The sequence below is a fragment of the Camelina sativa genome, chromosome 6 (genome assembly GCF_030686135.1).
Source record: "Camelina sativa cultivar CO46 ecotype springtype chromosome 6, ASM3068613v1".
In the NCBI taxonomy this organism is placed as follows: Eukaryota; Viridiplantae; Streptophyta; class Magnoliopsida; order Brassicales; family Brassicaceae; genus Camelina; species Camelina sativa.
In genome coordinates, this window is record NC_141885.1 from 23,680,890 (window position 1) to 23,705,712 (window position 24,823).

The window sequence follows — 24,823 nt, forward strand, 5'->3', positions numbered from 1 at the left end:
GTAAAGTCACAGCAACAAAACAAAACTGACCAAATGAGTTTCCGATTCACCGGTGAAAACATTTCCATAACAAAACCTTTTTCAGAAAAAGAAAGAAAGAATCCAAGATTCACTTTCCACGTGTCGAATCCACAAAAATCCACGTGTAAAACACAGTCAAAACACCAGTCAAAGCCCACAACGGATCTTCTCTTGTTCTCTCTCTCTCTTCTCTGTTTCGCGCTTCCTTTATATAAAAAGCAAACACAAGAAACAGAGTTTTTCAGATTTCTCTCTGCAACTCTCAGAAAAATAAAAGAAAAAAAAAACTCATTTTCATCTTTCCAAAGAGAAACAAAGAAGAGATGACCAAAATCGACTCACTCCGTCGATTTCTTCTTCCATGTATCACACCTCAGACGAATCCAACCACCGTATCGTTCCCCGGAGGAGCTACAACTTCCACCGGAGCTTCCAAGAAACGTCTCAGCACTTCCCTTAGAGACGACATCGACGTTCAAGATTCATCTTCTTCATCCGCCTCTTCCTCTGAGGCTGCTGTTACTTCCGCCGCCTCCGACGACTACTACAACCTCTCCGCCGTGACTGTACCGCAGAGACCTTCCAAGACGATGGTGATTGGGACGATATTTGGTAGAAGAAAAGGACACGTGTGGTTCTGCGTTCAGCACGACCGTCTCTCTGTTAAACCAATCCTTCTCCTCGAGCTTTCTATAGCTACGAGCCAGTTGGTTCAGGAGATGGGTTCGGGTCTCGTTCGTGTTGCTTTGGAGTGTCCGACCCGACCCGAATTGAAGTCATGTTTGCTGAGATCCGTACCCGTTTGGACGATGTTTTGTAACGGGAGGAAGCTAGGGTTCGCTGTGAGGAGAAGCGCTAATGAAGAGACGAGGATGATGTTGAAGAGGTTGGAGTCGATGACGGTTGGTGCGGGTGTGTTACCATCTGGATCCGGGTCGGGTGATTCGGATGCTGATGAGGTTATGTATATGAGGGCCAACTATGAGCATGTTGTTGGCAGCTCTGACTCCGAGTCGTTTCATCTCATTAACCCGGATGCTAACTCGGCTCAAGAACTCAGTATCTTCTTGCTCCGGACGTCTAGTTGAATTGGGCATTTTGGGGTATAACTTACGAATCCTTTTCATAAAGTTTTGTTTTTTTTGTTCGGGTTCAGAGATTTGTGAAGACAGATGAGTTAGGTCTCTTTAGTGTTTTAAGATCTCTTTTTTAGGATTTTGAGAGTTCTTGATGAGATAGTTCTTTGTTGGTCTTTTTGGATTTGAGTTCTTGATCTTTGTAAAACATTCTTTGTTAGAAAGACTGATGATTGTTTCGAGATTTTCTTGAGGAGTTGTAATCTTTTTTTGAAGTAACAAAATGTTCTCATTCCAGGACTGTTAAAATCTCATCATCTTTGTTACCAATACAAAAACACAGGATGAAGCAAACAAAAACTTACATAAGTATCATTAGAGTGTAAACATGATGGCAAACAGAGAAAGAACAAGACACAAATGTTATTCTCAGTAGATATGCTCACGTGGAACAGTGTAAATATGAATGTTTTTAACACCCAAGTGCAACTAAGTGACTAAAACCCCTACACACTGGAAAAAATTTCTCTATATTTTCACGGCGGTAAGAAGAATAAAATTTACTACCAAAAGCGTTGGAAAAGAAAACCAAGTTGTTCCTTTCTTCTACTAACTCTATAAGCAACAGCTAAACTCCACTGAAGTATAAGTGCAAGTTGTCAATTGGGGAGAGAAGTTAAGAGTATCCTGAAAGCCTCCATTGTCATGAAGAGGATACCAACGCCAGGAACCACTTTGTAATATTCAGGCAATATTCCTCTGTAAATCCCTCTAAGGCCTTCTGACTTGAATATGTGTTTGAATGTTTCAAAGAGTCCAGTGTTATATACTCGCGCTCTTCCACCAGCTCCTTCCACTTGCATTCTTCTTCTCACAAGATCCAATGGATATGTAGCTACAAAAATTGTGGGCATCAAAAAGTTTGTCATCTGATACATATAGTAAGAAGCAGATATGTAGTGACGCTACAAACTATAACGCAGAGAGAAGGTCAGGTGGAATAGTAAACCTGTTGAAGAAACAGCTCCAGCTAGACCTCCACAACTAAGACCAATAAGCACTTTCGAATCATTTTGCCTGAAGAAGTTTCAAAGAAAATAGTAAGATATGTATGATGAGTTAATATCTGAAAAAAAAAAACAAATAAACTCAATAAGGAGTGCTAAAGTAACTGAAAAATCCCAACTATTGACGACTTTTACCTATGAGACTGCCAACATGATTTCAAAGACTCATACGCAGCGAAATTGATAGCAAGACTTGGCCCAACACCCTGCATCACAAAAGATGTACCAAGAAGAAGTTAAGAACCAACAAAGTTTGCACAAGAGAAAATGGGAAAGTAAACAAAGCATACCAACAATGTAGCACCAAGTCCTTTATACAGACCCAGAAGTCCCTCGTCTCTGCATATGGTACGGAAAGCATGCCCAATTCCCTGGTAATACATTGCATTTTTCTGGGAAGGATCACATATAATGCAATGCAAGCCATGAAAGTACAACTGGTTAGATCAAGGAACTAAATAAAGCTTTCAAACATCATATTCAAGAAGAAACACAAAATTTAAGGATAGGAAACCAATTACCTGTGCAGCAAGACGGGTCCTGACAAGATCAAGGGGATAGGTAGCTGAAGCAGCTGTAATTCCAGCCAAGCCACCACTAACAAAGTGCACAATCGGGTTGCCACTCCTATTACCTATAAAACTCTGTACGACGGGATTTGAATTGAAAAACTGCAAAAAAATAAAAGAGGCATTGTGAGGCTGAGTGACAAATCATGGTAAAAGGAGATTAGAGAAAAGAATTAGAATGCAACTCACTTTATTGTATTCTTCATATGCATAGAAGTTTACTGCAGTATAGGGAATCCTGTGTGCTACAGTAACCATATTCCCTTTCCAAAAGGCTCTAAATCCTTCCTCATTGATAATACGAGAAGCTTCACACCATAAGGTTGGACGGCTTATCACTGCACCTTCTGATTGCATGCCTTGCAACTGAAAGAGACAAGACAACAACCTTCTTAATAAAAAAACAAGAAGCTCTCAAGCCACCTATTATACCTATTATTGTAACAAAATAAAGCCTCGAACTTTGCTACGAGTGTCAAAATGTGTGATAAACCCAAAAGGACCAAACGAATTATACATGACTAATGACTTCATGAGCTCACTCAATGTTCTTAAACCCTCACATCAAAATTCCTAATCCAAAAACTCAAAACCAAGCAGGAAGCTCAAAAAAGACCCAATTTTTACAAATTCTATGTGATACCCACATTGACCAACGAAAAAAAAGGGAACTCAAATCTCAAACCAGACCTGAAACAAGATGGTGAGGCGAGCAAGAGGAGCGGTACAGGTCTTGCTAAACGCGCCGGCAATACCTCCAGCGAGTAAATTCTCAACGGTGCCTAACTGCCCCTGCGGCTTAATCTGCGGCAGGACGCTACTGTGAACAGTGGTTGCAGTGTTAAGTGCTCCATCCACCGCCACACCGACTCTAGCGTCAACATTCATATCTATCTATCACTCTTTTCTATGAGTAACCCGATTCTGGGTTGGTAGATTTGGAATCGAAGGTCACATCAATTGAAGGAAATTGAATTACGATGGAGATCAGAGACATCGACATGAGAGAGAGAGAGAGGGAGATAGAGAGAGGGAGAAAAGGTAAACTCTTTGAGAGAAACCCTAAATCTTGCTTGGAGAAGGAGAAGGGTATTTTGGTAAAACAACAAAGATCCGCGGAATATGCGTCAACCAACCGTTCGATTTCACTCAACTTGTCTTTTTTATTTTTTAAATTACTATTGTTACTTTGTTATGACATTGAAAATATATTTTGGCTTTGATTGGTAATAAGTTAGGATATTAGTAAAAAGATTGTACAAATAGATTATTCAAACAAAACAATGTGAAACAAAATTAAATATCAAATAGAAATCTTTTAACTTTAGAAAAACGTTTAGTGACATAGTGCATGTCTTTGTTTATTCAGGCGGCTAACACGGACGAATCAGTAGAGCCTTGGCTTGACTGCACACTTTTGTAAGGGCATCTCTTTGCTACAACTATAAAGACGCATATATTGGCTGCGGTTACACCGGCGAGAAACCAGTAGAACCGGTCTAACCGGCTGCTGTTTAGGTCCTTGCCGAACCAACTCTTCCCGGAGAAATCTTCCGCGAGAGTATCAACGGCTGTGATCAGGAGATTGTTAAGGAAGCTAGCCGCGCCTATGACACTTAGGTAAAACGCTATACCTAAGCTTCTCATGGAATCAGGGACTTGGTCGTAGAAGTACTCTTGGAGTCCAACGAGTGTGAAGGCGTCGGCGATGCCAATGATTATGAACTGTGGAGCTAGCCATATCACACTCATGGCCGGTTTGTTGTTGTTATTGGTACGGTCCAATCGTTGTTTCTCAACTAGAGCTGCAATGATCATGGTGATGAGGGAGAAAAGCATACCGGTCCCGATTCTTTGGAGGATGTTGATGCCTCTTTGGTTCCGTGTGATGCGTCTTAGCAAAGGAATGAGGAGTTTCTCGTAGATGGTGATTGAGATGATCAGTGTGAGTGCGGTGAGAGAGAACATTGAAGCTGGAGGAAGCGTGAAGCCAGCTATGTGCCTGTCCATGGTAACTGCTTGTTTGATGAAGAAGGTCGAAGTTTGTGTCGCACAGATGCCAAAGGCCAGCGTTGAGAGCCATATGGGAATCACGTTGATGATCAGCTTCGTTTCTTCTACTTTAGTCAACGTTACAAGTCTCCATGGACTCTGTTTCTCTAGGGCCAGAGGATTGTTGTCTTCTATTATTGCTGCCTTGTCAAGAAATCTACAAGGAACCACACATCCGATCGCTCAGTTTAGTATGCTCAAGAATCAGAAATTAACAAATGGGGACATTGTTTGAGTTTGCTTCTACTCACTTAAGATGCTCTGTGTGACAGAGAAGCCGGCCACTAGTAAACTCTGCTTTGGAAACTTCATGAAGCAGAGAAGGATCAGAAGGATAAGGTAGATTTCTTTTGGCAATGGCGGCAACAAAGACCTGCAACATTGGTGTCAAAGGGCTACCCAAAGGTGTCCGGTGACGATAGAATGGTTTACCAGCGAGGAAGATGAGAAGTGATATAGCCATGACTACAGTTAGTATGATGCCGGCAACGCCCCAACCAACCCGATCTTCGATATAGACAACAGAAGTCACGGCCGTTAGGATACCAGCACATAGACTCACGTTCCACCAGTTAAAGAAAGACATCTTCATCTCTCTTTCTTTGACATGATCGTCGTCGAATTGGTCAGCACCAAAGCTCTCAAGGGAAGGCTTATGACCTCCTGTCCCTATGGAGATAAGGTAAATGGCAATGAAGAAGGCAATTTTGTGTGCTTCCCTAGGTTCAACGCACATTTCTTTGTGACAAGGTTTCAAGCTCGGTATGAACCATGACATTGTTAAGAGAAGCAAACCCTGTTTAACACATCAAGACACAGTTTAACGTTGTTTATGGAATTTATAAATAAAGTGGATTAGGGTAATTAAGAAGCAAGAACATATATTACCATAAGATAATTGGTGGTTGCAACCAAGACAGTAGCGTAACGGCCGAGATAAGCGTCAGCTACAAAGCCTCCAAGAAGAGGCATTAACGTAGTGACACCTGACCAGTAGTTCACATTTCTTATAGCCGTCTTGAGATCTTGGTGGAGAATTGTTGTTAGGTAGACAACCAAGTTCGTAGCTAGTCCAAAGTAACTAAGTCTCTCGCTGAATTCAATTACTGCGCATAGAAGATGAAAAGAAAAAAGACTTCACAAAGATGATATAAAGTTTCAGTATATATACAATCAAAGTTCTATACCGATGATGAAGAGTGCAGCCCTCCAAGCGCCAGTTCGAGCTCGAAGAGGAACACGTCCTCTGCTATCGAGAGAAGAATCAAGAACCCATTTCTGTTGATCATCGTACGAATCTTGAAGTTCTACACCAATCTTCTTATGCTCCATATATTTCAAAACTTTAATGGACAAAACACACTACACGAGGGAGTTGATTCTTAATTAAGGAGTGTGTGTGTGTGTAGTGATCTGTTAGTGAAGAAGCAAACTTGGTCCTCTTTATATAACCTTAAGCTCGCTGTGTTGACTCATCATCTTATACAGTGTTTTCCATATCATGTGCTCACTCTTTCACATTGCTTTATTTGCAGTCCCAAGCAATTTTTATTTTCTAATTATATATCTTTTATTTTGCTTCAAATTCTCGTTGAGGACCGTATCCGCATAGATGAAAATATAAGAAATAATCTAAAAGCTAAGGTCACATACTCAGATAAAGTTGCACTTGCAAGAGCTAAGTACAAAAGAGAAGTATCAGAGAGATGTGAAGACAGAACATAGCTCCCAATTCGTTTTTGCTTGTCCTGCAACTTGATCAAAAATCCAAACCGAGAATGAAACTGCAAGTTGAAGATCACATCCTCAATCTGTCCTTTTACAGGATCGTTTTTCTATTCTTTTCACCTTTCCAGGCAGAAACAAGAAAAATATATTCCCTTAACTACGTACGTACGGTATATAAACACAAAGATTATATATATATTCACAAAAAGTGTTATCCTTTTCTGACAGAACAAAATGAAGAATATGAAGTCAAGTTAAAACTACCCACTCAATTAACTTTTCCTTATTGTGAATCAAATCTCTCAATATTCTGCATCTTGTCACAATTATCTTCTTGCCAAGGCAATATTACAACCCTTAATCCTGACTACCCTACTCCATTAGGATCTGAGATGCATAACTTAGCTCAATAAATCCAATGCTTCCATGCTTCACTTCACTGACTCTAGTCTAGTCTCTACTGACCTTCTTCGTTTCAAAATAGATCTCACCTCTCTTTGGTATTTTACCATTTACAATACTTCAGTACCTAGATCATACACCTTCTAACCATACTCATAACATATTCAACAACTACAAATAACACTAAGCCGCACAAATTTTCACAATGTCATGCCAAGAAATATTGAGCTTAATTTATGTCTCTTATTAGTTGATCATTATACTTTGATACATTACTATTACCACAACCACTCATGAAGAACAAAGAATTACAGCTACGGGTTATTACTCATATCATTAGAAAAATGCAAACGCGCTAAAATTTATATGTACTAGTTTTAATGCTCACAGTACAGTGATTTAAATGGATTTTTGTCAGGGAAAATGTTTTAAGGTGATCATGACACCAATGAATCATTAGTTTGTGATCATAGTTAAGGTCTAGTGGATTTGCAATTACTAACAAAATCCAAACTTATCTTGAAGATTGTATACGCTCCGATAAGCATTTAAGAGTCGACATACTATCTTATATCAAATGTGACATTATGGCTTGGCTAGGAAAGTGGATAAACCTTTCCCCATCTATATAGTGTTAACCACTATTGACTGAATTTTCGACAGACAGTACTAACGAAAACAAACAGTACTGAAAAGAAAAGTAAGAGATAATCTTGTAACAAGACTTGGCGCAGCTTAGCAAGTATGACTATTGCAAATGGTGGGGGGAACTTTAAAGAAAAACTATTTTGAGTGTTGCCACATGAAAACCTCATTTTCCAATGAATGGTCTTTTCTTTTCCAATGGAAAAATGAAAAACATGTTTTGCCTGGAAGTAGGACCTCCACTTCGGTGAAGTTACTTTTGAAAGAAAAGAAAAAACTACTAAAATTGGCTTAGAGTTTCCATTCTTAAGGGAAGTTTTGATATCATAAAGCATAAGCTCATATCCTCGTAGTAGACGCTTCAATGGACAACTTGAACAACACCTATGCCTTGTTGATCTCTTGCCAAAAAGTCCTATTATTTTCTCTCTTTCTTTTTTCTGTTTTTATTTTGGACTCTGAGAAGTGAAAAGCTACGAAAGCTAGAATGACTACTTTCACATGGTTGTCATGGCAACAAGATAAGCAAAATACTTTTAAACGATTTGAAATTTGATGGAAATTGCTATAACATCCACTAAGCCACACATTCTTCTATATACTTCACGTTCTTTGCTCCCCATAAAAAGTTGTAATACGTACAGTCTCCCATTGTTATGCACTGCTAAAACAGTAGTCAGTAGAAGTGGGTCATAGGAGACACATTCCAACACATATATGGCTATGAATCAAATGAAGCACCATGCAATGGTTGATGAGTCAGAGGACGTTACCATCAAGAGCTAAAGATGACAATTGATTGAACGTCGGAAAAATGGCTAACCAATTCAGAGCAGACACGATGGTCTTACAAGTGGAACCATTCCCATTGGATTAGATATACATATAGTGAATCAGAGTACTTGAAGGAATAGTATCAACAATAGACATGTATGCCAATCATTGATATTGCCGATACGTACCACACGAAGAAGTGGCAAAAAAAAAACTAATTTGTGGAGATCATGCCATTATCAAAGACATACTTTTTGACATCCAATAGACTTAAGTCATTTCAGTATCATATAGATTTCATCCATTTAATTAAGTATAGGTGATCACCAATTAGTGCTGATCACGAATAACGGAATAAATAAATTTTCTATCAATACCTATGTGTGATTTACCAATTAACATTTGTCTTCACAAATCTATGTGTGATCAATCACTAATATCACAAACATATTGGCAAAAATTTGACGCAATTTGAACACACCACTACACACACATCACAACCCCATTTTTGTATTTGGAACACTCCTTCCCCTGTTTCCCAGAAACCCCAGTCTGAAAAACATTTGAGATGGGGAAAAGAGGCAGTAGTAGCGGGAGCGTTCCTATTAGGGGATTTACGAAACTTGTTATAGAATCAAGGAATAAGGGATTAACTGTGGAGGAGATTGTAGATGACCTTCGTTCCAAGAACCGTGAATGCGTTCGGTTGAGACGTCAAATCCTCATGATCAAAGTCAAACAAATCATAAACTCCTTGAGTGAAGAAGAAGACGATGAAATTGAGGGTAGTAGGAAGAAACAGAGGCGAGACGATTCTGAACAGAGGAACTCGGATTTATGTATATCAGCATCATCACCACATTCTTCTGCTTCCTCACCCGGATATGTATTGACATCAGACGATAACATGCAGTTTGATATCACCAATGATGGCTTACGTGTTTCTTACTCTAATAAATCCAAGACACCAATTACGCCTTTAATTTTCCTACGGAGACAATGAAGATACAAGCTATGTCTAGTGAAGACGGAAGTAAAGGTTGTGATGTGGAGGTAAAAGGACCGACCTTTAAGGACTTGGGTGGGTTGAAAGGTGTTTTGGATGAGCTCATGTTTGATGTGAAACTCCCATTTTTGTGTCCTGACGTAACGCAAGCTATTTGTATGCAACCAATTTCTGGTTTATTGCTTTATGGTCCATCTGGTTGTGGCAAGTCCACACTGGCTTATGCCATCGCCAATGAAACTGGTGTACCCTTTTATATGCGTTCTGCTTCTGAATTGGTTTCTGGTGTTTCAGGTATGATCGCTTAGTTCTATTTCTTTGCTTTGCTTTCTCTAGCTAGACTGGTTTGGTAATAATAAATTGGCATTTTAATGTCCTTCTTCTAGGTGGATCGAAGAGAATATCAGGGAACTCTTTTCTAAAGCCTATAGAACAGCACCCTCTATTATCTTTATCGATGATTGACGCAATTGCATCAAAGAGTTTAAATAAAATTTTAAAATTGTTAATTAATGTATAATGATGCACATTACTTGTGCAATGTGGTCTATTCAATATGATCTTCAAAATATTATTAAATTAAGCAAGCATGTTTAGGTAATAGGTATACGCAAGTATGGTAAAACCTTAATAAATTAATAATGTATGACCTTTATAAAGATTTAATTTATCAATAAATTATAAAGATTTAATTTATCAATAAAATATAAAATGATGGAAAGATTTTTCTATTCAAATATGAGTTAGAGCTTTCAGTTAAGGTAATCTCTACTCAAGGTTTTAGTTGCAGATTAGTAAAGTTGTTCAATGTTGTTACTCTTTCCCATTCACTATTCTTGTAGACTTAGATATCTCTGTTGACCTATACAGCAGTTCTTCTATCAATAAAAAGACTCATACGCAGAAACAACAGTTGCTTTCGGGTTTGTATGAAGTCTTGATAAAGAATGGTGATTCAGCTAGCTTACTCTTTCCGTTTTGGTTCCTTTTATATATGATTCACTGCTTTTTGCCTTATCCTTAAAAAAAAAGTTTTCTACTATATAGTTCAAGTACTTGCGATTTGTCTCACCTCCATTATCATGTAAAAAAATAAAATAAACAGTTTTGTGTGGCCAACTGGTATTTGTTAAGAATGCTTGAGTTCCCATTGTGAAATTCTTGAGCGTCCCCAGAGCATTCCTTGTGACATTTCTATTGATAATCTGGAAGTGCTTTTGAAGAGCATTCCTTGTGACATTTCTATTGATAATCTGGAAGTGCTTTTGAAGAGCAGGTTCTTGTTCTGGATCAGTGAAATAGATGAGAGACTCCGCTACCTGGTTTTGCTAGTAAGTTAAAGTGATTGATTTGTATCTCTAAAGCTTTAATTGATTCTTTGACATATATATATATATATATATATATATATATATATAGATATCTCGTGTATATTCTACCATTCTTAGGTGAAGGAATGGGCCAAAGCTCAGAATATCAACGATCCTAATTAAGGTTTTCATCATTTGTGTAACAGGAAGCGCTAAAAGAAGTTCAACCTAGTTTAGCTAGAGAAGGATTCTCTACTAGGCCTGGTGTAACGTGGGATGATGTTGGCGGCCTTGATCATCTAAGAGAGGAGTATAATGACCATGTTATTTTACCATTAAAATTCCCGGAAAAATGCAAGGTAATAATCAATTAAGTAAACAAAGAATTTGGCTAGTGCTATTGGTAATATTCACAATTTCCTTACCATGTGGAAAAAGAGAAGATTCACTGATGTAAACAATGTGCCTTACAAGTTACATTGAGTACTAGCCCTCTGTGATATGGTACACTAGAACAGAAGCTTATAGAAGCACTAAAAAAATGTCCTGCATCATGTTCCATCATCCTTTTGAACTCATGTATAGCCAGTAAAATGATTTCTACACCACATGAATTATAAAATTACAGCATTGCCTATCACCACCTAACAAGTCTTCTAGAGAGTGAAAACCACATCCTGTAAACTGATACTATCCTATAAACAGATTCAAAGAAACACACATTTGCACACTCATAACTATCTATGCACATTTGGCAATGCCTATAATCTCAAATCATTGATCCATCTCTTAAAACTAATACTTGAACAGAGACATCTGTGTGTGATGATTAAGCATAAGCACATACAGGTTTACATACAACGTTTATGTTCAGAGACATCATCATTTGATCATAATCTAAGATCCAACTTCGTATCTCCCATCGTTCTGTAAAGTCATTTCATATACCTGAGACGTTCCATTTCTCAAATTCCCACCATTAACACGATTCTCAAACCTCTTCTTACCTCCTTCACCTCTCTCAATCCCCTTGATTCCAACCTTCTTCCTCACCCTACGACCACGTAGCTTCCCATCTCTTGGCTCAACCTCTTCTTCACCATCTGATTCGGAGTTTGATAATCTACCATAAGGCTTCACACTATGAACAACACCTTTAGGAAAAAACCTAGCGGAAGGCAAATCATCAACACCACTCTCAAACAACTGCGGACCATCTCGATCAGTCCACAGATCGAACCCTCCAGGTTTCTGAAACCGATCCGCGAGCACCTTGACTTGCTCGTCGGCGCAAACGGAGAACAGATTCGGCGGTTTCTGAACCGGCTCCCAAGGTCGTTCAAGCTCAGCAACCGCCGCTTTAAGCTCGGCGCGTTTCCTCATCTCGTAGATCTGGCGTTCTCGGCATAGCCTCGCTTTGAGTAGCTGTTTCTGTTTCTTCGCTTGCATCCTTTTCCACTGCCATTTCGAGACGCCGCCTGGGAATGTTCTCGGACCGCCGCCCATACGGATAACCGTCGATTTTCGTGGCTGCGGTGAGGGTTTGAGAGATAGTGAAGATAGCTTTGAGGTGAGAGAATCGATTTCCGGCGAGGTGAAGAACGATGTTGATTTGAAGCCGGAGAGGTGGATTCCGATCATCGTCGCCATTGGGTATCCCACGGACGAGAGAGAGAGAGAGCTATTTTATCTGTTCCTTTTTAATTTATTTTTTTTCAAATGTAACTGTGAAATGAAATTACAATTTTGGGCTTGGAGTTGGGCTGACTTTCTCGGTCAACTCAGAGACTATTTTCAATTAACTAGTATTGGTTTTGGGAGATTACCAGAAATGGCTATCAAGATAATAAAATTTAGGAGAATTACAAGAATAACAAAAAGTGAATCAAGTAAAAAAAAAGGATGAACGTTTTTTTTTTTTTACTGACTTAAGATGGAAAGGGAGAAATTACATTGTCATTGCGACATCATTTTGAGAATATTTTGTACAGTTTTTTGTGTGTCTAAAATAAATTTTAAAATTGTTAATTAATGTATAATGATACACATTACCTAGTATAGAGAAAAACCATGTTAAATTGTGTTTTTAATTGTTCATTAGGAATGTATGGTGGATACTAAACCATAATCTATATTATCTTCTTCATTTTTACTTTATTTTAAAAAAATCAACAATAGTTAGATTAATAATGATCTCAAATCCTAGGAGAATTTGAACAAATAAGGCGATAAGAAGATAAAATAATTTTTTTGAATAGACAAAAATGTATTCATTTTCTGTTTTTGTATTTCTTTGAAACAAAATTAGAAATCCATGTGTCATTTAAAAAAAAAATGTTGATATGTAAAAGGCATATTATCAATTTGAAATCCATGTGTCATTTTTAAAAAATGTTGATATGTATCTCTTGAAACATATCTCCTAATCTACTCTTCTTAACTTTTTCCCCTCTCCTATTTTGCAGCCTTTCCACGGGAAGAAATAGTGAAAGCAGAATCAAACAAGATAAAAATTCTTAATCTTGATTTTTTAATAAATTGAGTTGGTTTTTTTTGTTTGAAATTAACTACTAATGTAGTTAGAAATTAAAAAAAAAAAATATATATATATATATATATTGAAGTAGTTACGGTTAGGTGATACAGTGTCGCTTGATAATTGAAATTAATTTTATATTAATAACTAACATTTTAAGTTATCTCAATGGTAATGGTAATGGTAATGCATGTAACGAATCAAAACTAACATTTTTGAGTTATCTCACTGATAATGGTAATCCATGTAACAATCAAAACTAAATATAGTTGTTTAAAAATATATATATATATATATATATATATATATATTGATCTCGAAAATATTATTAAAATAAGTATGTTAAGGTCAGTGCGACTATCTATCAAAAATATCGACCAGTAACATGAAATCAAATTTGTTCAGATAGAAATCTATAAAAGTGACGAATTCGGAATTCTTATAAGAAGATAATATTTCTAAGTATAAGCATGCATAATGAATTTGACAACGAGACATGATATTTAAGATTAAATAGATTCAAATATAGAAGTTGTTTAAGACATTCATTATATCAAGATTTAGTGACCATTGCTCAACTACCGCAATTTTTAGTTCAAAAATTACTGAGTTAGTGATTTAGATACCAACAATTCTAAAAAAGTTTCAAAAATTCAAATTATATGTTGATACTTGGGGTTGTATGTTCCTCTCTGAATTTTTTTTATGAGTTACTTTTTCAAATATTTTTAAAAATGATGATCTTATGGTCCTTAATATTTTTAGAAATAAAGTATGTTACGTTTTTGAGGTTTTTTAAAAATGAGGTAGGTCATCTAAATTGTTATTTTCTTAAGATTTAATTTGTAAACTTTTTTCTTCCATTGAGTTACCAATTATGGAGTTGGTCTTTTAATTAATATATGGTTTGACCAAAAACACTAAAATGAGCAACTTCAACTTTTTAGAAGGTAAAGAATTACTAATCCGCGGTAAAATTTACACTTTTTCTGATGAGTGTTGAAAATATTCTTTGAATTACTAAAAAATTAAAACGTAAACATTCACTAAACCTCGCTAATTAAAAAGTGTTGTGTTTTGTGTCTCTTTTGTACTTGCACGTTATTGAATTACAAAAATAGTATTTAGTACTATATACTGTAACTTTTAACTGTAATTTTGCGCAGCTTACACTTCTATACATTAAAAAAACCTCCAAAACATTCCATCTTTAAGAAACAGAGGAAATATTATTTGTTAATTTCCAAAATCAATATATATATATATATAACTGTTGTAGTTGTAGATGTATTCCACAGAAGAATTTGGTATTTGTACATTTGGCAAAGTTATTCTCACAATCACTAACAAATAAAATGAAAACCAAAGTAACAGATCGCCACTTACTTCACTCACCAAATGTAACGTACGATACGAATCATAAAACAACTCTCTCTCTCTCTCTCTCTCTCTCTCTCTCTCTCTCTCTCTCTCTCTCTTTTTACATGTCAATGAACACACACAAATGACAAATCACACCATAAACCAAACAAGTTCCATTCTCGTTTAGTTCGGTGTTAAACCATGCAGATACTGATATTCACGATTCCTACCCGTCGACTCGACCCACATTCCGAAACGCCCGTCCACGAAAAACGGCGAAACCAAGAGCATGCCCAAAGATCGCGACTAGGAAAACGCCACCATTGAACGAAACAACAGCAAGAATCACAAGGTAGCTAAACCCGGACTTAACAGCATACATAGCCGTACGGAAAGCAACTTTAGCAAGCTTATCAGCACCCGGTTTGATTGTGTCTGCGTCAGAGCACCGAGCTAGCCACTCATTTAAGAACGCCAACAAGAAGACGAAGATAAGTGCCAGCGCATACATCCCACGGTCAGAACCAGGCCATCCTGAGAAGAGCACTTGGCAGTTGTAACCCCAATAAAATGTTGGGTGTAACAGTGACGGTCTGTGTGGCGTTTGCGTTTGCGTTGTGGTGTTGGTGGTGTTCCAAGCCTCTACTACGTTTTTGCTCGACAACATTTCCTTTAATTTGGTGGAAAAAAAAAAGAGAATTGGGAGAGGTCGTTGTTGTAGTGGACATAGGGGACTCGGCTAGTCTTAGCCTATAAAAAGTATTTCGTCTTGAGAGGAAGAGACTGGTCCTACTAATTATATGCTATGTTCTTGTTATGAAGCAAACTCGAGATTTCCTTGTCGGATTTTTCTTTCAAAAAAGCTACACTACGTCCATTAATAAAGTTATTATTTGCCGTATATTTGTACTGAAAATTCGTTTTTCTCCAGCTTATATATAAACAAATTAATGCATATATGCATATTTTGTAAGCTAAGTAGCTAGCTAACTATAGGTAAAGTATCTTCTTCTTTTTTTTTCCTTCGTAATATTTTTTTTTGTTAAAGGTATTTCCTATACGTGTATAAGTTACATAAAAATAATACATGATCCAATAAAATGTAAATTAAATTAACAACGAAAATTAATCTAATATTTTGAAATTGTGTCGGCAGAGAAACAGTTAAATGTTTACTTTACCAAAAGAAATCATAGAAAATAAGCAAAAAGAAGAAGAGCTATACGGCTGGATTATAAAACATGAAAAAGGAGAGATGCATGAGATGGTATGGCGCTATAGTTAAAAGCTTTTCTAAAGTTATTGTAAATACTGAAGGCCAATGCAGCGACTCTAGCTAGGGATGGTTTGTCTTGACAATTTGGAATTTAATGATGTCGAGTTTGAGTGCGATTTTAAGTAGTTGATCCAGGCTATTGTTGATCCAAGTGATAAGTGGCTTCGACTTCAAATTTCCAAAAGGAGAGTTTTGGACGATAAAAATAAGATTTCAACCCACGTTCTCCTTCCGAAGTCGCCACACATATCTATGTGCGGATGACATAGCAAAATATGCTTGTTCCTTCCCATGTTATTGTGAAGTTCTTGATTCTTGATATCAATTGGCTATGTGATACCTATATATCTAATCTAGTTAATGGTTGAGATGGATAATCACAACTTGTATATATTATTTGGTAGTGAAATATAAGTAAATTAAGTTTGAGAGGGGGCCGGAGAGAAGAAGGAGAGCTATGTTTGTATTCATCTATCACAAACATTGTGTAGACATATATACACTTCAAATAGAACCGGAGGATCACTCTCAACTAAAACAACCTTATACGGATTAGCCAAGGAGATCTACTTACCTAAAAGGCTAAAACCAACTTTACATTTTTCGTAATGATCTTAATAAAATATATTTCAAAATTACACCTTTTCTCTAATGCATTTCAAAATTCCACTTGATTGATGTAAAAGTGTATATATTCGATCCATTGGTTTTGAATCTAGATCTAATGTCAAGGCACACCTATATATATGAAAAATAAAATCAATTGAAGTTCATAGCTGTCAATTGTTTTTCTTCAGCGGAAACAGTCCTTTCAATAATGCACAAAAAAAAAGAGAGTGATAGCAAAATAATTCACACAAAACAATTTCATGCATCTTAGCCGGACCAAAAATTTCCTACGAAATCATTGTCAGCTTTCTTACTCATCACATCATGCGGTACGGTACCACCACCCTTTGGACCACCCCAATTTGACAAAATCACATCCAATAGATCTTATCAAGACAAGATTTCCAAATCAAACTAAAATGTAAGAGGATGTACCAAATTTAGAACACTAAACACCGCAAGTTCTACATACATTTAGTTGTACAAATCTCATCCTATATATCACCACCAATCATAATAAAGACACAACTTCATCTGTTAAATGTTTTAATATCAGAATTTATTAAATCAGAGTAACGAGTAAAGACAGGATATTTAACGGAAGAGAGTGTGTAATAAATAAAGAAGGAATTAAATACAGTAGTAGTAAGTAGTAACTGAAACTCAAGTGTTTGGACTTTAGTGGCAGTTTTAAGTACTTTGCTTCGGACAGAATCATCTTCTACAAACACACACACACACACACACTACATTCTTCGTCTCCCTTCGTCTTCTACCTTATTTTTTTTTTTGATTTCGCGCCACCATGCTTCAAGCTTTTCTTTACCCACACATAGCTTTCTCCGATCTGCCTGAGTTTTTTTCTCCGTAAGTGGTCCCTAATTCCCACTTTTACCATCTCTCTCTCTCGTTTGGTTTGGAAAAAAGAAAAGGGAAAGTGTCAATTTCGTTTTTGCTTTCTCTTTCTTCTTCTTTGCTGATTTTCTTAACAAAGGTTTCTGATTCTCCTAAATTTTACTTAGATCTGTGTTTGTGTGTGTGTGTGATTGATTCCTAAGAACTACTCTAGAGATCTACTGATATTCTCCAGAGCCTCAATTCTTCAAAGATACTTTAGCTTTGTTAAGAATTGAGTATGAAGTATTCAATTGTATGACTCCGTGGAGTTCTCTAGTGAAATTTTTATGCTTTCATTCTCTCATAATCTTTGTTTTTTTGGACTCACATGTTATGTCTTATAATTTGCAGAGTGTTTAGTCTAAAGGTGGATGAAGATTTAATATAGTCTTGAATGCAATATAGAGCAGGAGGTTGCAGGTGATTATTATATCACTATGGTGAGGCAACAAAGAGCCTCCAAGGTTCATGAGGATAGATATCCCTCGTGTCAGGGCAAGGATGAGTTGGTGAAGCATGATATGTTGGATCCGCCAAGGTATCTAAGAAGAACTAGAGAAGATTTTCGCGGTAAAGCGCTCAGTTTTGGGGTTTTGGACTGGAAACAGTTGGAAAAATGGAAAGATACTAATGCAGAGGGAAGCAATGGGTCATCATGTTGTAGTTATGAGGAAACTGCTGCAAGTTCCTTGGAACTAGATTTATCAACCGGTGTTGTTAAAAGGTTGGAGGTGGATTTGAAGTCTCAACACTTGAGAAATCACAGTTTCTCACTTAGATCACACGCTTCTTCAGATGCAATGGATGCTGATACAGTGATGAGAATGGATCAAAAGGGCAAAAAAGATCATCAACTTCTGAGTATGAAGCAGAAAGAACATCAAGTATCTCTAAATAAGAGTCTATTAAAGAAAGAACTAAGTAATGCCTCTGAGCTTAGCTCGTGTATCTCTCCAGGGTCAGAGACAAGTTCCAAGCTTTTATCTGAGGTATCTAGTACAGTTGGATGTCAAGATAGAAGGCGTGATATCGAAGGTGAATGCTCAAGTCCGGTAACTGTGGTTGAAAGGAACCAAAATTTTATTGAGAAACCATTTTTGTTGGATCAAAATATTCACATTTTGACATCTAAAAAGGGAAGAGATGCTTCCCCTAACCGGCGGTTTAGCTTCAGTTTTAGTCAGATGAGTAGAAGTTTCAGTTCCAAAGAAAGCTCATCTCATGCTTCAGCTAAATCAGGTCCTTTGACATTCAACGACTCAGTTTACCCCAATCACCACTCAACCAGAACAAAGCCAAAGGGTCACAGCAGAACTAGATCAGGTCCTATATTAATACCCAAAACCGAAAAAAGGAATGTCCCATTACAAGTAGCTTCAAAACCTTCAAAGACAACACCACCAACCATGGAGAAGAACCAATGCAGATCAAGAGTTCACGCTCTTTTGCAATTCACATTGAGAAAAGGTATCAACTTGTTTCAGTTTGTGGTTGGAGACAACAACAGCAATAACGTTCTTGCCGCCACCATGAAGAGTTCAGATTCTTCTACACGGTCTTACACATTGTACACCGTCAACGAAGTCAAGAACAAGAGTGGGAACTGGTTAGGCCGCAACAAGAATGAACATCCATTTGTACATACAACAATTGGTCATATGAAGACTGTTACCTCTTCAACCTCAGACTCATCAATCCACAAATCAGAATCTGTTCTGTTCGGTCCTTCAACCAATGAGGAGCTTGCAGCTATTGTTCAGACAAGAAACCTGAGTCAGAGACATAGCAGAACTACAATTATACTCCCAAGTGGAGTTCACACATTGCCTAAAGACAGTAACGATGCCCCTTTACCGTTGATTGAGCGGTGGAAGTCAGGTGGAGCATGCGACTGCGGTGGTTGGGACATTGGTTGTAAGCTCCGTGTCATCTCTAATGATCATACAAAGTCTCACACTTTCTCCTCAAGCTTTCAACTTTTTGATCAGGTAAACTAACTCGTTCTGTTTAAGCACAATTTTGATGATTTTTGAGACATCTTTAACACTTGATTGAGTTTCTCCACAGGAAAGAGACGAGCCAGCATTCAAAATAGTGAGCCACGGAGATGAACTCCACTCGGTTGAGTTCGGCTCATCGATCTCTCTTTTGGAAGCGTTCTTCATCTCGTTGGCTGTGACCAGTCATCAGAGTTGGTGTCAGAAGGAGGAGGAAGAAGAAGCAGTTTTGATCGGAGATGGTTTGTTGAAGAGAGAAACACCGGCGAAATACGCAACGAACCCACCGGTTTCTCCAATCGGTCGGGTCTAGAGGCAGAGAAGAAGCTTACTGGGTTAAGACTGTGTTGGATCTGATGTGGGCTGGGCTTTAATATAATTGTAATTAACAGTTTATATATATGACATAATTAATCGTTTTAGAATTTGTGCAATGTACAAAATAGTGTAATGCATTTATGAATAATATATAAGTTAAGGGTTTTGCTTGCTATATTACCATAAAATACCTTTGTTTTTTTCAATATAAAAATAAGTCCCTACTATTTATAATTCTTGTTTAATTTATATATTTCCTAAATTACTTTTTTATCCTAGGTACAAAATCAGGAACATTGTTGGAAAAAACTTTTCAACTGAAGACGTTTTTACGGTTGGATCGAAAATCATTTGGTCTATTTTTATTTATTTATTTTGTCAAAAAAAATCATTTGGTATTTAAATAAAGTTATTTATGAGAAAAGGAATTGAGGATAGATAGACAAGTGAGGGAGCATGTGAGGAGGATTCAATAAAACTGTATTTGTCAATTGACAGACATGCTTCGCTGCTTTACCCTACGTACCCACATGCTACTCCATAATCACAATATTTACTTAATTTAATTAGAAACCTTTGTATGTAGTATTTGTTTAAAAGTTGCAAATTGGCCACTTACTAAACTCTAATTACCCCCCGACATCACCTTCAAAATTTTAAATTAAAGCGTTAATAACGGTTGGTGGGTTCATCATCTCGTGACCACTGACTACTACCTTTTTAGTTTTTTTTTTTTTTTTTTACTGAACCAACCAAAAGCTCTTTATCAGAATTTTGAAATTTTATAATATTGAACTTGTTTAATTCCTTCTATTTCGAATCATCTAATTTTTTCACTCAAAGAGATTTCCAATCATAATTGATTACACTAGATTAATGATAATTATCCAATTTTGTATAACTATTGCCAGACTTTTATCATATCGTTCTAGAAACAAAACACAGGCTGGAACATGGTAAGACTATTTTTCTTGTTATAAACATGTATACGTTAAGAGAAAGGCATGAAACTAGCTTAGACTCATTGTGATGTCGACAGTTTTGTATAGAGTAGCTAGCCAAACGATTGTAAGAATAGATTAAGGCTAAAGAAGGTGTGAGGATATTGTGTTGTGTCGGACCAAAAATGGCCAAAATGTTACCACACAAGGATATTGTGTTGTGTCGGAAAAAACCAAGTGATGGGTAACTAACTTGCACACCAAAACTTAATGGGTTCATATTTGACTTTCAATATATTTTTTAATATTTTTCCTAAGGAGACTTTTATGACTTTTCTTTCACTACTTATAGCCACCATTTCCATTTCTGCATATACTTTTTCCATAAATAATTTTCATTACTTGATTTAAATTATTATTTTTTTTTTAAAAAGACAAATAAAATTCACTGAAATAGCTGAATTTTGAAACCATTTAAAATTTATATACAATGGCTAAACCTTACTTGAAATACTAGTCAACATGCATGAAGAAGATTGGTGTTATTTCCATGAAAAATCTCTAGACTATTATTGTATACCATGAATTATTTCATTTACTGTTACATAACTTGATATAAATATAATATTATGCAACCTATATTTTAAAATTGGCAATTGTTTATAGATCGAATTAAACTTTCATTGCAAAAATCACTACCTAACACCTAAAATTTACAGAAAATACATTTTCAACGAGTCACTCTCTAAAATTGGTATATATATAATAAAAAATCATAGCTCATAACAGCTATAGTATCATTATTCAACATGTGATAAATAAATACTGATAATTAATGTTGGAAAATGTTAGATATTTAAAATAAATAAATAAATAACAAAACAAAAATTACGAATTTTAATAAAAAGAAACTTTATTATCTCCTCTGTACAAATATATTCTCTAAATAAATTCTTTGGGGTTTGAAATTTGAGAAATCCCTTGAAATTTAATAGTATACATTTTTGGTATTTTTTATGTAAGTTTTAATAATTTTCAATTCAACCGTTTCTCCGTGTTGAACTCTCTTCTCTCTTTCTCTCTCTCGGTGGTGGGGTTAAGGCCTTTTTTTTTAATGAAATTGGCTTCTTCATTTCTCAGATTCTGCTAAAGGAATTGGCTTTTCTACTTCAAAAGTCTTTTTTTTTATTATAATCATCTTCTTTAAGCTCTTCTTCGTTTTTTTTTTTTAATTTCCCGACTTCGATCTCTCTGTTTAATTAGTATTCTTTCGTTACCTCTCCTCTTCTTCTCAGATCTTGGATTTGACCATCTAGATCGTTGACCTTCTCGAGTTTGTGTTCGTATAGAGGCTTCACAAAAAAAAAAAAAAAAAAAAAAATCCGACCTTTTTCCGGCGAAAAGCTCGAGACTTTAGAGTTTCTTAAAGGGTTTTCAATTTGGTGTTTTTGGTTTTGGGAGGGGGTTGATGATGTTGACCCAATTTGTTGGGCTGTGAAAGTACTTAAATGGAACTGATTGTCACAAGACAAGAACAAGAACATCATCATCATCATCATCATCATCAACAACAAACAAGAATAAGATGACGCTTTACATTCGTCGTGAATCTTCCAAGGTTCTTTGATTTTTCTTTTTTTTTTCTCTTTTTCTCTCCTAATTCCAAATCCTGCGTTTTTTGGTTGTTGAGATGTTTTGGGTTGATTTGTCTTTGTGTTTTTTGAATAGCTATGGAAGAGATTTTGCTCTGAGATAACGACGGAGATTGGTCTTCTTGCTCAGAACTGGAAGTATCTTCTAGCTGGTCTCATCTGTCAGGTTTTACATCTTTAAAGTTCTGAACTTTGATATAATATGAGATTTACTCACTTTTGAAATCTCTTTAGAGCTTTTTTTTTCTGGTTAGAGTCAGATTAGTTGGATCGATAGTTCTTATGCTGATGCTTAGTGTTTTAATGATGGATGATTCGTGTTGATTTTTAGTTTGAGGCCTGATATAGAAAACGTAGGATACTGTAAACTGTGATCATAGTTTTGTTATACATAGTAACTTTTGAGAGAAAAGCATTGTCTTGGGTTTCGTTTTGAGTTGAACAATGTATTTATTTCACCTCTTTGAGTTTTTTTTACTTATTTCGTATGGTGCAGTACATTCATGGTTTAGCTGCTAAAGGAGTCCATTATATTCATCGCCCAGGACCAACGCTTCAGGATCTTGGGTTCTTTCTTCTTCCGGTTTGTCTCTTTAGATATATCAGCTATAATGCTCAGTTCTGCTGACTTCACTATTCATCGGATCAGAATAGATGTCTTATATTGCTTTGGTTTTTCATTGTATAGGAGCTTGGTCAAGAGAGAAGCTACATAAGCGAGACTGTGTTCACTAGTGTTTTTGTTTCGTTTTTCCTGGTGAGTCTTTCGATCTTTTGATAGTCCTCAGTATTCTAAGATTTTTGTACTATTTGGCTCTCTTTCTGGATTATGTTCTGATTATTAGCTGAATGATTCAGCCTGAATCAAACCAGCCATTACATTATTATGGAGTATTTCGATATTTAACACTCCTTGAGCCTCTCTTGCAGTGGACTTTCCATCCATTCCTTCTGAAAACCAAAAAGATATACACCGTGTTGATATGGTGCAGAGTTCTTGCATTCTTAGTTGTAAGTGCCCTGCCTTTCTGTTTACTTGCTGAGTTACTTACTTTGTCTTGTTTATATTAAAGTTTGTCGATGTTTCTGTTTTCAGGCCTGCCAGTTTCTCCGTGTTATAACTTTCTATTCGACTCAGCTTCCTGGTCCTAACTATCACTGTCGTGAGGTAAATCAACTGAGAGATAGTTACACAATGTCATATCTGTCTAGCCGGTTAAGCTTAATCTTTTCCACTGTTTTCTACAGGGCTCTAAAGTTTCCACGTTGCCATGGCCCAAAAGCGCTCTTGAGGTGCTCGAGATTAACCGTGAGTAATCATACATATATCTCTTTCCCCAGTCTCAGATTGTGTTCACACGCATTTCTTTGTTTGCTTTAATAATGTTCTCACGTGACGACTCTGATCTCATCAGCTCATGGGGTGATGTACGGATGCGGAGACCTGATTTTCTCATCTCATATGATATTCACGCTAGTCTTTGTCCGCACTTACCAGAAATACGGCACTAAAAGGTAAAACTTTCTTTGGCAACATCTTAAAAAAGGTTCTCTGTGAATCACTCTTTTGTTGATACTATATCCTCATCAGGTTCATAAAGCTGTTTGGGTGGCTCATTGCAATCGTGCAGAGCCTCTTGATCATTGCATCTCGTAAACATTACAGTGTCGATGTCGTTGTTGCATGGTATGTTTTACATTACTATCACACAAGAATTGACCCCAAACAACAAAATGTCACTGAAATATTTATTGACTTGGTTGGTTGTGTTGATTCTTCCCCTGTAGGTATACTGTGAATTTGGTGGTGTTCTGTATAGACAAGAAGTTACCAGGTTTGATCTCAGCAAAAACCCTTCTTCACTGACTGAAATCCAACAGTATGTCTTATTTTTCTGATCTTTCTCAAACGTGCATACAACAGAGTTACCAGATCGGACAGCTGTGTTGCTCCCAGTAATCTCAAAAGAGAGAACCAAAGAAGAGAACCACAAGCTGTTGAATGGGAACGGTGTTGATCCTGCTGATTGGGTAAGCATCTGATGAATCTGTGTTTGTTATCCTTATCAACCTGAACACATCCCATAGTTTGATGATCTTAAACGTTTTTTTTAGCGGCCGAGGGCTCAGGTGAACGGGAAGATTGACAGCAACGGCGTTCACACCGATAACTCAATGAATGGCGCATGAAGCTTGCACTGAACTTTGGAAAGACATTGTGGTCTTTTGATTTTCGATGATTTATAGAATATGGATCATGTCCTGTGGGTGGGGTTAAAATTTTGTTTTTTTTGTTGGTGTTGTTGTTGTTGTTGTTGTTTAAGAAAGAACAATGGTAATGGTGTTACCTGTTATGAGCCGCAGCTTTTGCCTTCTTTCTAGTAGTAGGTGCCGTTTTGAAAGTAAGGGGGAGGTATTGGTTTAGGATTTAGAAAGAATTTTAATGATTTTAAAAAGTTAGGTAAATATGTTGTTATTCAATCAAGACTTTTTAAAACTCTTTAAAAATTTGGTGTTATTGGTTGTGGATTTGTAAAAAGTTATCTAAAATCTTGATAAATCTAGTGTTATTGGATTAAGAGTTT

General features: G+C 36.5%; 8 protein-coding genes across 9 annotated transcripts; 4 read left to right on the forward strand and 4 right to left on the reverse strand.

Moving 5' to 3' along the window:
• The first annotated feature begins 270 nt into the window (after nt 1-270).
• On the forward strand, nt 271-1,411 carry LOC104792578 (MIZU-KUSSEI-like protein (Protein of unknown function, DUF617)). Its single transcript, XM_019246967.2, has one exon. It carries the CDS (start codon nt 345-347, stop codon nt 1,107-1,109), a length of 765 nt encoding a protein of 254 aa, XP_019102512.1. The 5' UTR covers nt 271-344; the 3' UTR covers nt 1,110-1,411.
• Nucleotides 1,412-1,442: 31 nt separating this feature from the next.
• Nucleotides 1,443-3,823, reverse strand: LOC104792579 (uncharacterized). Its single transcript, XM_010518765.3, has 7 exons — nt 3,424-3,823; nt 2,923-3,099; nt 2,686-2,835; nt 2,455-2,556; nt 2,300-2,370; nt 2,107-2,174; nt 1,443-1,992 (listed from the first exon to the last, which is right to left on the reverse strand). Exons 1-7 carry the CDS (start codon nt 3,619-3,621, stop codon nt 1,757-1,759), a joined length of 1,002 nt encoding a protein of 333 aa, XP_010517067.1. The 5' UTR covers nt 3,622-3,823; the 3' UTR covers nt 1,443-1,756.
• A 133-nt stretch (nt 3,824-3,956) lies between these two features.
• Nucleotides 3,957-6,283, reverse strand: LOC104792582 (protein NRT1/ PTR FAMILY 5.6-like). Its single transcript, XM_010518766.3, has 4 exons — nt 5,973-6,283; nt 5,674-5,891; nt 5,037-5,581; nt 3,957-4,942 (listed from the first exon to the last, which is right to left on the reverse strand). The coding sequence occupies exons 1-4, from the start codon at nt 6,115-6,117 to the stop codon at nt 4,099-4,101; spliced, it is 1,752 nt and encodes a 583-aa protein (XP_010517068.2). The 5' UTR covers nt 6,118-6,283; the 3' UTR covers nt 3,957-4,098.
• A 2,540-nt stretch (nt 6,284-8,823) lies between these two features.
• LOC104699291 (cation/hydrogen exchanger, putative (CHX21)) lies at nt 8,824-11,133 on the forward strand (the record flags this gene model as incomplete). The annotated part of the gene is given in 8 exon segments (XM_010414617.3): nt 8,824-8,895; nt 8,897-9,304; nt 9,307-9,634; nt 9,727-9,822; nt 10,183-10,290; nt 10,475-10,671; nt 10,857-11,009; nt 11,089-11,133. Coding segments are annotated over 8 exon segments (1,407 nt in total), but the record flags the coding sequence as incomplete, so codon positions are not given.
• A 275-nt stretch (nt 11,134-11,408) lies between these two features.
• EMB1513 (copper ion transmembrane transporter) lies at nt 11,409-12,400 on the reverse strand. Its single transcript, XM_010518767.3, has one exon. It carries the CDS (start codon nt 12,298-12,300, stop codon nt 11,548-11,550), a length of 753 nt encoding a protein of 250 aa, XP_010517069.1. The 5' UTR covers nt 12,301-12,400; the 3' UTR covers nt 11,409-11,547.
• Nucleotides 12,401-14,445: 2,045 nt separating this feature from the next.
• LOC104792584 (copper transporter 4) lies at nt 14,446-15,301 on the reverse strand. The gene has a single exon (XM_010518769.3). It carries the CDS (start codon nt 15,213-15,215, stop codon nt 14,775-14,777), a length of 441 nt encoding a protein of 146 aa, XP_010517071.1. The 5' UTR covers nt 15,216-15,301; the 3' UTR covers nt 14,446-14,774.
• A 1,529-nt stretch (nt 15,302-16,830) lies between these two features.
• Nucleotides 16,831-19,820, forward strand: LOC104792585 (uncharacterized). Of its 2 annotated transcripts, none has more exons than XM_010518770.3 (3): nt 16,831-17,300; nt 17,682-19,318; nt 19,398-19,820. In XM_010518770.3, exons 2-3 carry the CDS (start codon nt 17,768-17,770, stop codon nt 19,638-19,640), a joined length of 1,794 nt encoding a protein of 597 aa, XP_010517072.2. In that variant the 5' UTR covers nt 16,831-17,300; nt 17,682-17,767; the 3' UTR covers nt 19,641-19,820. The 2 variants fall into 2 exon arrangements, with proteins under 2 accessions (XP_010517072.2, XP_010517073.2); XM_010518771.3 differs by having other exon boundaries at nt 17,153-17,583.
• A 1,714-nt stretch (nt 19,821-21,534) lies between these two features.
• On the forward strand, nt 21,535-24,746 carry ATIPCS2 (Inositol phosphorylceramide synthase 2). The gene is made up of 12 exons (XM_010518772.3): nt 21,535-22,204; nt 22,315-22,404; nt 22,735-22,821; nt 22,927-22,995; nt 23,169-23,249; nt 23,335-23,406; nt 23,487-23,547; nt 23,654-23,753; nt 23,830-23,925; nt 24,027-24,073; nt 24,163-24,269; nt 24,354-24,746. The coding sequence occupies exons 1-12, from the start codon at nt 22,172-22,174 to the stop codon at nt 24,426-24,428; spliced, it is 918 nt and encodes a 305-aa protein (XP_010517074.1). The 5' UTR covers nt 21,535-22,171; the 3' UTR covers nt 24,429-24,746.
• Nucleotides 24,747-24,823: the final 77 nt, after the last annotated feature.